This window comes from Pipistrellus kuhlii, unplaced genomic scaffold (assembly GCF_014108245.1).
Source record: "Pipistrellus kuhlii isolate mPipKuh1 unplaced genomic scaffold, mPipKuh1.p scaffold_m20_p_10, whole genome shotgun sequence".
Taxonomy (NCBI): domain Eukaryota; kingdom Metazoa; phylum Chordata; class Mammalia; order Chiroptera; family Vespertilionidae; genus Pipistrellus; species Pipistrellus kuhlii.
The window spans coordinates 54,715,794-54,729,763 of NW_023425405.1; the positions used below are offsets into that span (position 1 = coordinate 54,715,794).

A 13,970-nucleotide genomic window follows, 5' to 3' on the forward strand; every position below is an offset into this window, starting at 1 on the left:
GGAAAAGAATAGAGAAAATAAAAATACATTGTAAAATATTTGCAGTTAGTGTTGAAGAGACCAAAGTTCTGCCATCCCAAAAAAGATGTATGTTGGAGTATTGATTTTAAGGCATGAAAGACTCAGAAAGAACGTCTGACTCTCTTCCTTACACACCTACAGGAATTCAGACACACACACACACACACACACACACACACACACACACACACAAAGCCCTGTTTACAAGAAAGGAACATCTGGGTACCAGAATTATCAGGGGATCACTTTGTAAATTATTCAACTGCCTGACCCATGGGCTGTACATCTGAAATTAACATACAATCATATTGAATGCCAACTCTATCTGAGACATAAAAAAAAGAAGGGAGCATCATTTAACATCATAATGTAAACTAAGTGTGGCAGACAGAGTGAAATCTAAAAAAATCTCTCTTTTTTTTGGATATCCCTGTGTGTCCAATTGTTTCCAGGTGGCCCAGCAAGAATTTGTTTAGCACATTTGCTCTTTCTCACCTGTCTGCTGTCCACTGCCTGCTGTCCCTTTGAAACCCCTCTCCTCTGTCCAGAAGGCCATAGACACCCCAAATACATCTTCAGGTTCCATATTTTTATGGCACCTCTGCATGTATATCCGTAATAAAATTGGGGCATTTTCTCCTGTTAACCTGTCTCTTATCAATGACCAGCCAGCCAGAAGAACTTAGAAGGTGGGAGAAACATTATTTCTTGTACCCTCACAGTTTAAAGAAATCTTCAAGAACTTAAAATGATTAAAATGTATGTATGCACATAATGCATTCCCACCTCTGCCTTACAAAATGAAACTGTTTCTTATATAAAAATCCCAGTGTGTTCACATTCCTTACAGTAGCTGACAACTTAGACATCTATGATTTCTTCCCAGACATACTTAACATACTTCTCTAAGCTTCCTGACAGGCATGTCTGAGTCAGCTCTCACTACCTGGAGGACCCCGCACTTACCAGGGGAAAGGCTGCACAGCTTTAATAACACATGACTGAATGGTAAGCTGCAATTTTGTGTTCTATAATTTAAAAGCTCTTTTTTTTTTCATTACAAAATAAAAAAGAAAATATACCTACCAATCTGGAGCAATTTACTGGCAAGAGTCAGCTCTGTAAGAGTGGGATAATGATCAGTGTCCACCTGCCAATTTATGGCAAACCTGACGGGTACCGCAGAGGTTCTGAGGGTGGTCTCCAGATTCGTGAGGATCTGGATGCAAACGCCAGCTCTGCCTCTGGCTGCTCCATGAGGTTGTTGGGAACATGAATGCAGGGATGCATGTATGCGCCTATTAGCACATAGCATTCCATCACTAAAAGTTAGTGTTGCAATTATTATGTAGAAAAACTGGCACTCTATAAATAGCTTTGTGCTTCACATTTGTGCCCGCAGACTTTCTTTTAAAATCTTTATTGCTGAAAGTATTACCTATATCCCCTTTTTGCCCCATCGACCCTCTCCAGCCCACTCCCGCCCCTCCCCCAGTCCCAGCCCCTCACCACCCCACTGTCTGTGTCCATGAGTTATGCATATATGCAAACAAGGTCTTTGGTTGATCACCTCCTATCCAGCCTTCCTCCCCCGCCTTCCCTCTGAGATTCCACACTCTGTTCCATGCTTCCATGTCTCTGGACCCACTCCCTTTATCAATTTATTTTATTAATTAGATTTCACATGAGTGAGATCATGTGATAATTGACTTTCTCTGACTGACTTATTTCACTTAACGTGATACTATCCAGGTCCCCACATGCTGTCCCAAAAGCTAAGATTTTTTATTTTTCACTGCTGCATAGTATTCCATGGTATAAATGTACCACAGCTTTCTTATCCACTCATCTACTGATGGTGTGCTCATAAACTTTTTATATATAATAAAGACATGACACATATTAAAACTTCTTAGACTACAGGAAATATTAGTGACTTGACTTTATTTTATTGGATATTATTGGACTCTTGAGGCAAGAAGAGTTAGGTAGGACAACCAATCAAATATGTCTTATTCACACTTACCATGAAATAGTATGGGTAGCAGAGGTTAAGACCCTTTAACTAGAGGTCCAATTTCTCATGACTCAACTAAATTTCCACAAGCCAGGCGCAACTTCAAGTCCACTGTGAGCTGACCTCCCTTCCCCTCCTCAACCTCTGGTCTCTTTGGTAGTCATTTCCAAAAATTCCCAAGTACTCCATGGAGGTAACTTTCCATTTCCCCCATTTTAAAAGCAAATCCCAAGCAGTAGATTGTGTTTGACTCTCTGATGGCTTTATTTTTAAAATATAAATCTTATAAACTTCCAATTATAAGAGAAATAAGAAGTAGAGATGTGCAATATTATGCACATAATAACCACTGCTATATGGTGTATTTGAAAATTGCTAAGATATTAAATCCTAAACTGTCTCATCACAGGGGACATAACATTTTCCCCTTTTTCTATCTATATGAGAAAATGTATGTTAACTAAACTTACTGAGGTAATCACTTCACATTATACATGAAGGGGAGGGCAGTTGGGGGGAACTATGCCTGCAGGGGAGGGCAGTTAGGGGCAATCCGGCCAGCAGGGGAGCAGTTAGGCAACTATCAGGCTGGCAGGGGAGTAGTTAGGGGGTAATCAGGCTGGCAGGCAGAAGCAGTTTGGAGTAATCAGGCAGGTAGGTGAGCGGTTGGGAGCCAGAAGTCCCAGATTGGAGAGGGTGCAGGCTGGGTTGAGGGACACACCATCCTCTGCACCCCATGCATAAATTTCATGCACCTGGCCTCTAATATTTCAATAAAACTGGAAAGAAAAAAAAAAAGGTGAATCTTGTCCAAATGGCAAAACTCATTCTCTTTAGGTGCCTTACAAGGAGCCAGCAGCTGTTCCTGGAGCACTGCTACTCCTGGAAGCACAACTGAGTAGATGTTTACTGAACAACCTCGTGAGGCTTTCCCACACACTATTCCCACCACACACACACAGACAGCCTCGGAGAGTGGTCTGCGTAGAGATGCTGCTGCTCAGTGTATTGGAGCACACTGTGTTTCGCTGAGCCCCCCATCAAGCACCAGGGATTTGTGACCTGCTGCAGAGAACTCACAACCTACCACCTGCAATCAATAAGGCGTATGCAATTCTGGACCTTAACCCAGGTTCTGGCAATTGTGGGCAAGTGAGTTTGTATAGGTGTGCATGCGATAGAACATGTTCTTCCTGAATCAGAGAAATGGTTTAGAACTTGACAGGTGCAGAATACACAAGTCCAATTAAAAAGACTCATGTCAACATAATTAATTTGGAGGCTAACCGAACCAACTAGAATTTGATCCTTGAGAGAGCTTAACATGACCGTCAGGTATTACCGAATTAAGGTCAACGTTCTTATCTGTTCCCACCATATCCCTCTTCCAGTTTCTGTTTGGCACCATCAAGGATAGAGGGCAGCATCAGTTCTGAACCATCAAATTCTCAGCAGCACTGGCATAGCCTGAGAGCTTTTCAGACGAGCAGAATCTCCGGCCACTCCTGGACCCGCCCAACAAAGAATCACATTTTGTCCCCATCCCCAAGAGATCCATATGCACACTGGAGTTTGAGAGGAGCCGCTGGAGTAGACACACATCTGTATAAATGTACTGCAGAACAGAAAAGCAAACACTGGATGGTGAGTACCAGTTCCTACACATGCTCACTGTAAGAATGCGCACAGGGCCAATCTAAACTTCTGTCGAGACGCAAAACAGAAAGGTGGATAAGAGCAAGGATGCTGCACCTCTGTCATCTATGCCAGTGCACCAGGCTGCAAACTATTGGGCCCCTCTGCACATTGCTATCTTTACCTGAAAATGGAGATAATAACCCCACCCTGATGGAGGCGTCTCCACGTTGACAGGAAAGCATGAACGTAAAGCACTCAGCCTAGTGTCTGGCATGTGGGAAACAATCAACAACACTACTCGACACCATGCCCCAGGGGAGGTGGGGGGGGGGGGAGAAGGTGGCGTGATGGGTAGAGGCAGAATGGGTCGGTTGGTCTGAGACTTACCATCTGTGGGACTCAGCCCCCGGGCCGCGGAGATCATGGACAGGGACGGGCTGCTGTGCAGGGAGCGGATGTAGTCCATGTAGGGGTTGATGTAGGGATGCGGAGGGCTGAAGGGGGACTCGGAGGCGGCGGCAGGGTTCCGGTGCGGGGAGATCCTGATGAAGGGCAGGTCCGAATACGTTGGGCTACTCGATAAGGCAGAAGGCCTGGGGAGAAAGAACACCGGGTACAAGATGTAGGCATAAAACAAATGTCGCCACAGGCAGAGGCTGTCTGTGAGAAGACATAAGATTTTAAGTGAACTCAAGGTGTCTACGGGGGGAAAAAAATATCGAGAATATATTATTTCTTTTACCTTAAAGTCACGGTGACATGATGCAGGTAGTCTATAGGATTATTTGGGCAAAGAAAATCGACCGTTGAAAAATTCGATGACACTGAATATAGAAAAGCAAAGGTCTGCCTCTGGCTTTCACAAAGAGAAATTCCAAACAACCAGCATCTGAGCTTAAAGCAGCTTCTGAGACCATACTTTCAATTTGACCTGATCATTCCTTTCACCACTGAAAACACCTCTCCTCATCACGGTGCTGCATTGAGAAGAAAGCAAATGTGTCTAGACTGGAAATCTGAGCACGCACATGGCAGAGCTGCCCACCAATAAGAAAGGTGACTAACTGCAAAAAAGTCTGAAAAATGTGAAATCAGACACTCCACATATTCCTGCTCCGGCTTTACTGGGAAGTCTTGCATCTGAATGAACCCAGCCTCACAGATCTGGGCTTCCCTTGCTGAGGGCAGCTCCTCTCTGCAAGGCAGCGGGGAGAGCCAGCTTCCTCTCACACTCCCTTTTTGCATGGCATCCTGACCAGCCACATTCAGGAAAACAGTCAGTAATGAAGTGCTCCTGGGGTTGCATAGTCGGGAGAGAATGAGATTGTGATCAAGCTCATGCTTTGGTTTTGGGGCGCTAAAGCAGGTTGGACGCTTGGCGGATGAGAATAAAATCCCGAACACACCTTGCTGCCACCGTACCCGGATCCCCTCCTGATCCTGCTTCCCCACAGCCGTCCCTGAAGCCCCTGCAAGAGGCATTTCTGAAGATCAGCGGAATGGCCAACACCCTCCCTGCCTTGTTCCTCCTTCAATGGGAAGCATTTTGTGTGGATAATCCAGTGAACTGGCCGGACAGGCTCAACACTGGCGCTCTCCATTTTCCCATTGAGGAGGGCCCGGCCACAAAAAGGAGAAGCCGAGATAGAGACGGATCTACGGAGAACGGCAGATTCCTCTTATGCCACTGGCTTTACGTGTAAAAATGAAAGGGAGGGGGAACGTGTTTTCTCATCACGCCTCTCAAGGCAAAGTGCATATTGACGGCAGGGCTCTGGCCCCTATCACCCTGTCAGAGCGCAATCTCCGGAGAAGCCGGCTCCACCAAGTGCACAGCACAGGCCCGGAAATAAATGAAACCGAGATCAGATAGTGAATTTGTTCTCAGTAGAAAATAAAAGAGGCTGGAATATTGGGGAGGGGGGGAGATTTTTCTCTCGCTCGCTCCTTGTTATTCTCTTTTTCATTTTGAACTAAAAAAAAAAAAAGAAAAGAAAAAAAAGGAGGCTTTTTATTGTTATTCAGATGCCACTTTTGGTGAAGTAAAATAAAAATCCAGTTCTCTAAATTTACATGAAAGAAGAGTGAAAACTCCCCAGCAGGGGGGGAAAAAGCTTTTTTTTTCAAAACAACTTGAGGTTGTCCATACCCACTCAGAAATTAGTAAAGTTACTTCTACTTTAAACAAAAATCTGTGTCACCTATTAGTGTATCCTATGTTAGCTCTTCACCACAAAGCAAGTTCGCCCTTGTTACATTCTAAGCTACATTTAGACATGCTGTCACTTTAGAACTCAGGGGATGTTCCCATCCCACTACTCATTTTCTACCAGAAAGGAAAATCAGCCTTCCAAACTGGTTTGAAATAATTATTACGAAGTATAAACTTATTTGTAGACATAGAATGAGACTGGTGCAGCAGAAATGTAGAAAAGAAGACATCTCAAGAAATCCATGAAGTGACATCTCCTAGGTCTGAACAATCTGAACCAAACATCAGTGAAGGCAAAAGCATCTCTTACTTGTGTTGTTTTTCAGTGTAGACGAAAATTAAAACTTTTTAGAAATTCCAAAATTAAGAAGAGTAGTAAGAATATTGTAGAGGCTAGATTCCACTCTGAAGAAGCACACATGGTGGGGGGGTGGGAGTGGGGGCGGGATCCGCACCTAGAATAGCATGAAAATTATAGAGGTGGGAGCTAGGCAGTCACCACCCAAAGATGCAAGGAAGCCAGGCAGGGCTAGCGGTTTTCTCAAATCTGGACGTCTGATGTCCGCACCCAGGCCTTCACGTTCACGGGACCCGTTTCCGAAGAGAACTGTGAAAAGCATCGCCCTGAGAAGGAATCCAGGCCTGCTCACATCGTCCCTGGCAGGAGCACCAGGGAGCAGCAACACAGAGAAGAGGGCTGATTCCTCCTGGAGGTGAAGCCAGGCAACGTAACCCATGCCGAGAATGTCATAATCACACGTCACTTCCAGAGAGACAATGCTTAGGAGATACTGGGTCATCTAGTTCTAAACACAGAGGTGGGACCTGCCTTCAGACTGGAGTACCAATAAGAAAACTGCAAGTTCATCACTGCCCCAAAGAAAGAAACTGGCCATTCCCAGAACAGGAACAGCAAAATATTCAGTCTGGGTTACCCAGGGAGGGGTCATTAGGAATTCTGGAGACAGGTGAGACAGACCCCCTAGAGCAGTGGCCCATGGGAGGGCTCAGGTGCAACCTCAGCCACCACACCTGTCCTGTCCTTGTCCTTAAAGATCCCACAGGGGAGACACCTACCTTGTAGGGGCCTTGGCAAGTGGGTATGAGTAAAGCCTGATGTAGTGAGCTGGTATCTAAGAATGCCATATATATCCTACACTATGCTAACATGCTCCACTCCTAATCTACATACATATACAACACAACCATATGGACTCATATGCACACATGCATATTAGGGATGGCATAAACAGCATATTAAATGATTTTCAAACACTGAACTGTTGGAACCCTCTTTCCAAAGAGAATCTTATGCTTTGCTCTCCTGCCTGACAGTGTTCCTGAAGCATCTTCTCGGACTCCCCAGGCCCTTCTTAGTAAAATCGTAAGACCACATAAGGTGCTAAGAACAAGGGCTCCGTAATTAGAGACAAGAGTTCTGAGGGAACTGGATTTGGATTCAGGCATCAGGAAGTTCCCCGATAAACACAGAAATGGAACAATGATAGCTCCCGCACAGGGCTGCTGCCGACCACCGGCACTGACGCTCATAAACAGAGAGAGTGCTGATGTCCCTGTTCTAAACTCGGTGAAGAGAGGTCTGCATGGTGTTCTGCTTTCCTGGCTGCTCCGTTTCTTCCCGGACGTTGATCACTGATTAATTGTTTCCACATCAGGCTCCCGGGAGTTGGCTAGCATGACATGCTTCTAGGGCTGAAGCCTGACATAAATTAGTTTCTAAGCCACCAAGGCTGAGCACTCAACCTTGAACTCCAATGGCTCCAGTGCCACAGGACACGGATGTAAAGATATATAAATTATCGTTTTTCAAGAGAGCTGCTTTTAACATTACCTAACCAGAGTCACTTCCAAATTCCCAGAAGCTAGATCATTTGTCAGAGTTTTTGTTTTGTTTTGTTTTGTTTTATTTTAAAGCAGATTGAGAGGGAAAGGTAATCTCCTTATATTTAATAGGCAGATGTGTGTGCATTGCTGTGTGCAAGAGCCATTCAAAATTATGTCCAGAGAGGGAAATTCTACCGTAAGGAAAGGCGGTGGGAGTTGTGAGGAGGCAGCCACACAATTTCCCATGTAAATGACATATATTAACTCACAAACCATCATAAACTTGATCCGGTAAATATTTGTCAAACTTTCAAAAAATCTTCATTTGAAGATTATGTAGCACCAGGAAAAAAAATCATAGGTGTCTCTTTCTTGGTTTATATTTTTAGTAGATACACAATTTGAAGATTGCTGTTGGCTTCCCATGACTTCCTCTGCAGGGAGCTTTCCCTGCCCTCTCTGTTCTGGGGCTGGACAAGACTCAATAATTGAAGGACGGCACAAACCAAGGAGAGAAAAACCAAAACAAGAAGAATTCTTGAAAGGACACTGAAACAGAACAGTTCCAAGTACAGAGATTCCAGGCCTTTTATGTTGTCTCCCAAGAGCATAGAAATATGCCTGTGACCCTCTGAACTAAGTCACACTCACTTGAGCCTAGGGACCAGAGATGCCCCATCTGCAGAGGGCTGTCTGGGCTGCCAGGGCACAACTGCGGTCCCATCACCTCTGCATCTTGGCTCAGGCATGGGGGCCCAGCCTGTTTCCTCAGGGACAGTGCCCTTCCATTGCTCTCACCCATTCGTCCGCCCAAAACCACAGAGACCCAATGAGTGGCTGCCATTTCTTTCCAATGGCTACATAATGTACAGTTTCAGACAAGAAGGAAGGTGGAGATTACTTCGATGTTCCCCCCAAAAGCAAGAAAGCAATATAAAATTGTGTGTTTGTTTGTGGAGATGATTTGACTTTGGGTTAAAATTTTTTTTTTTTTAAAAGGTCATGGAAAACAGATTACAATAAAGAGAAGAGAAGAAAGACTGTTTAATTAGAGCGTTTTAAGCATTATACTACGTATGATAGCCTTCAAAACAAAAACACATTGCAGAGAATACCTTCTTAGTTAGAATGAAATATGATTAAATAATCTAATTTGTTACTGCCTTTTCATCTATCTTATTGGGTTACTAAAATGCCAAGATTAAAATCACAGTGTTTAATCACTGGCATGACTTATTAGGAGAGCATTAAATGAGGTTTGTATGCTGGATTATTACAATTTACTTTCATGTTGCCTGGAACGCTGGAAATGTACATAATAGCCCTCGCATCTTTGCATGAGGACTCCAACGACCAGAAGAATGAAATGGGGTTTTTCATATAACAAATTTATTTTTTTGTTTAACTTTGTTCTTCCCGTAACAAGTAAACACTCTTTATATTCAAGCAGTGGCCTAACAGAGAACAAAGGGAGTTATCCCTTCTAATGTATTTTTAACCAACTAATTAATTATTCAATAGTCACAGTTTTAATAAACCAAAATTTGTAATAAAAAATTTGCTTTCCATACAGTGAAGGGAAACCATTAAAATGTCCCCGGCTAGTATACTACACACTGCCAGAAACCTGCACAATCCTAAACTTCATGTTTTCTTCTATCCAAGGTAAGCACACAGATAGTCTCTGCCCAGCGTTACTAGGGGACCCTTACATGCACAGAGGGCTCTGCCAGTTACTTTCCATTTACCATCCTTCACCTGGGAACCCCTGCATGCCCAGGAAGCCTGGTCTTTAGGGTCTGGATCAGCTGGCTCATTTCCCCCCTGGATTCTCCTAAGGAGATGCAGTGGAGGGAAGAGGGATCAGGGGTATTTGTTCTAGTCACTTCCTCTCCTTAGCTGGAGATCTGCAGGCCATCCCAGGGCCACCCCTCTAGAAGTGTGACCTCTCTTCCTGGGCTCCAGCCCTCAAAGACTCAGTGTGTTTGCACCTTCAGGTTAACGATAGGAACGTCTTCCAACTTGTGCTACTCCTGGGGGCTGCTGGGCTTTTGGGGGCCTTTAACCTGGTTCACATCTCTGTAAATATCCACTCTTTTAAACTTCTAGGACCCTTACCAATAAGTTGGTTCAGCTTCAAATCCCATTTTTATCATTTTTTGTGGCTAAATTATATTCCCCACGAATTTTGAATTGACTTAGGGTTATTACAAATTTACCATGTTGGATTTCAATTTTTTTAAAAACTACATGTATAACTACACAGACCTTTATTGACAATCCATTTACTAAGAATCCATTATGACTTCAGCATACAGAGAGGAGGATTTCAATAAATATAATATATGGTCATTCAGTCTCTAATCTCAAAGCGTTTATAGTCAAATTGGGTGGAAAGTATGCATGTAGCCCAGCCAGTGTGGCTTGGTGGTTTAGCGTGGACCTATGAACCAGAAGGTCAGGGTTTGATTCCCAGTCAGGGCACATGTTTGGGCTCGATCCCCAGTGTGGGACTCACTGGGGAAGGGAGGGAGGCCCCAGCCAGCAGCCGCTAGGGACCCTACCAGTGAACAAGTTTTGTGTACTGGGCCTCTAGTTAGAAATAGTAAGTTAGGTTCCAACAGTTTAATCCTTGCTTCAGATTGAGTCCTTTTACAGGTGGTATGGAGATTATTTATTTCAAAGACAGGGAGCTTCTGGGATTCTGAGCCAGAGAGAGTACAAGGCTTCTGTTTCAATATTTTGTAAATGTTACTTCAAGAATCAACTAGATAGAACAAATACTTAATCAACAGCAGTCTTCCAGGATTTGATGGGGACTCTTTCACTATCCCCATAATCCTTATAATCCTCATAATTATTATTATTTTTATTACTATTGATAATTCTACTGACTAGACTGCTTTTCTGGGTTGTCTCTTGTGATCCTTGACAAGAAACATCTGACTCATATTTTCCTTCATTCTTTAAATCAAATTTTAAAAAAGTGATAATAACGATGTCCATCAAGGAACCATTATTAAGTATCTAACGATTATCAATTGTCTAAATAGCTCTCCTCTAGAATAAAATTACCAAGGTTTGCTAGGGGCCCGTTCCTAGTAAAGGTGAAAATAGTGGCCCTTTCTAAGTAGCAGTCTCTCTAGATTCAAGTGGAAGTAGACCTTCTAGGTCTCCCCTACACGTTAACGAAGACTCTCTATCCGAAACACACTTGTCAGTATTCCAGAATGTAAACCCCTTTGAGGGTGTCAAACTTTTCAAAAATAAATTAACTATGAAAAGGAGTATATGTAATGCACTGAGGAAAAAGTTGTCAACATTATTCAATAGAAAAGAAGCATTCACTTCCAAGAAATGGGATCGTTTTCTTCCAGTTCTTGTCATCATGGCTACAGAGAACTTTGCCCTGAGCCCAGAGAAGAGCACCCTAGAAGATGGATGGAGTCTGGCCACTTTGAAAGGGGCCACAAAGTCTCCTCCGGCACCCCTCCTTCCTAGAGAAAGCGAGTTTTCTGATTCCCACTAAGGACAGATTTCATAGATAGGAAACGTTTTCAGGATGGACCAGAAAACTTCTTGTTCCTATTACCATTGGAGAGCCTGGGCATGAGACCACAGACTTACTGGAAGCACTTTTTTGGGGGGGCTTCACATTTCTCATCTGTAAAATGTAAGGATTTGGACAAGATGATCTCCTTTTCTAAAGCCCTTTTTGACCTAAAATCCAATGTTTTCTACAATCCAAACCATTTGGCTCTCTTTCCCACTGGTTCATTTTGACAATTAATGTCATGAAGTCTGTTCCTTGAATAAAGTTTGCTTAAAATTTAGTGACACCTCACATGAGTATCCTACAAATGAGAACTCTTTCCCCCCTCTTTCTTAAATGGCATTGCCATCATCACAGCAACTGATGTTCCCCCAGGCCATCTGAACTCCAACTTGGCTATTTCTCCCAGAGGAAAGGAAAGTGTCTGGCTTTATGCTGATTAGATTTGGATGGCAATTGTTTCTAAGAAAGTGGAGCTATGTAGCCATGCAAAAGGCTCCGTACTAAGCTACAACTTAAGCACCAAAGAAGCTTTGACCAGTGAGTTCAGAGCTATTAGATGTTTTTATATTAACAGCATTTCTCCCATCCAGGTTTGTGCATTTTATCTTCATTCTTTCAAATCCCGAAATTGCTTGGATAAGGGAGAGGGTTTATATATTATACACACACACACACGCATGTGCACACATACACACACATACTTCTAAGAGCAGCCTGAACTTTTAGGGGAAATTGAAGAGGCTTTGTGTCAAGTACAGCTAAATCCAGCCTTTCCATATCAAACCTCTGCTAGAAAATTACTGTGCAGATGATAAGGCGGAAAGATATAATAAAAAGTGACTCTACTCAATTTACACTGCAATATTGGTATGACTGAATATTTTTCATTCAGGTGCCTGATAAAATCGCTAAACTGTATTGCAGATAAATAAAGGAGGCTTCTGTCAAGAATAAACACCATTAATCATGAAGCCTTACCCTCTGAGAGCCTGTGCTATGCATCTGCACAAATACACCAACCGAGCCAGCACACAACACATGCTTCCCTTCTTTATACTGTTCCAGACTGAAGTTGTCCTCCTTTTTTATGATTTAGGCAAAAACAGCATTTTTTAAAACACTCATAATACCTTTTTACTTTACAGTCCTGCAACTCAGTCCATTACTATAATAGTTAGAAAAAATTGGCTTGGCCCTTGGGAGAAAAACTTGACAGTGAAACATTTTTTGTTGTTGTTGCTGATTACACACTTACACCTACACAATCCATATGCTATATACTATATTTCATCAAAGCTAAGGTGCTACTGACCTAAAAAATAATGCACCATTATTTTAGGTACCACTAAGAATGACAATACTTCCTTGTGTCTTTCAATGTTTACTTTATACTCATTTTTAAAACTCTCTTAGACTTATTCAGACATAGGTTATATCATATTATCACCAAAGCACTTGCACACAAAGAGAAATATCAGGAAAATAATTTTATTGAGAGATACCTGAAACTTCCCCATAGCTGCCACTTCACCAACAGTAATCATAAAACACTACAGATGGTGAGATACATTCCAATTTCAGAGAGGTTAAAAGGTGAAAAGAGATACACAACTTAAAACAGATGGCTTAAATATGGTAATATAATAAATACATATTAGGTGATTCGGCCATTTATCAAATACCAGTGATATGACAGATTGTGCTAAGTGCTATCTATATGCTCATTCTTTGAATTCATGATATAAAATGGGGGTGAATAATGAAATAGGCTTGGACAGAGTAAGTCATCTGATAGGAAATGCCTAAGCTGGATTCAAACTCAGCCTGTAATTTTAAACACAAAGGAAAATTATCTTGAACCAAATACAAAAATCTGCATATGCTTAAATATTGTATTTTAGCATTATTGATGCTGTTAATAGAACCAGATGATCTGGTTTTCCAGTTATCCTTCCACTCCAGTGAGAACCTATGCGAGCAACAGTGAAATGGCATGAATAGCCCAGCAGCTCCATGCACCAGTGGCTAAGGAGGGATGTGCAAAGCCTGACTTGGGAAGTGTGAGGAGGGATGAGGGAGGGATGCACATCTTCATACATGGAAAGAGGGAACAGAGGGGAAGTGGTACATGGGCATGCATGGAGTAGGGCCACGGTATTTCACAGACTCCTCTTCTAAGTATCCATAGACAGGAGAAAAACACAAAGAGCAAACCTAAACTTTCCCATACCTGAGCAATGCTACGGAATCTTAAAAAAGTCAGATCATTTCATCTGACTACGTCATCTCACAGATGAAAACAAGGAGGTTCAGAGAGGCCAGGGAGAAGTGTTAGGATCCAGTTAATTTGTGGCCGAGCTGAGAATGGAACTGTTCGAGGCCCACATCTGTGACAGAAACAGCTTAGGTAGGAAGTGGCTGTAAGAGGCTGATCAGAAACGATGTGCCAAAAGACTTATGTTTGAACTTTCTGGAATGACACGTTGACACCGGGGGTGGGGTGGGAGGGGGAAGCATTAACATTGGCTAACGTCACCACTATCTTGAGTGGGAAGGGGATATGCTCAGGGGTGATTATTCAGCAAAGCTGCAGTCCAGTCTTACTCCTGAGGATGGTCCCCTGTGTTTACAGGGAGTATCCCTGCAGCTGTGCTTCAGCTCCCTGGGCGATCTTGTTCAGA

At 42.9% G+C, this 13,970-nt stretch overlaps 1 protein-coding gene across 4 annotated transcripts in view; it reads right to left on the reverse strand.

Moving 5' to 3' along the window:
* The window catches only part of GLI3 (GLI family zinc finger 3), a 254,815-nt gene that overhangs the window by 78,667 nt on the left and 162,178 nt on the right, over positions 1-13,970 (reverse strand). For all 4 annotated transcript variants that reach the window (XM_036429808.2, XM_045578610.1, XM_045578609.1 and 1 more), the window contains one exon: positions 4,064-4,269. In XM_036429808.2, coding sequence (XP_036285701.1) covers positions 4,064-4,269 — 206 coding nt within the window. The remainder of the gene's footprint in view (positions 1-4,063; positions 4,270-13,970) is intronic.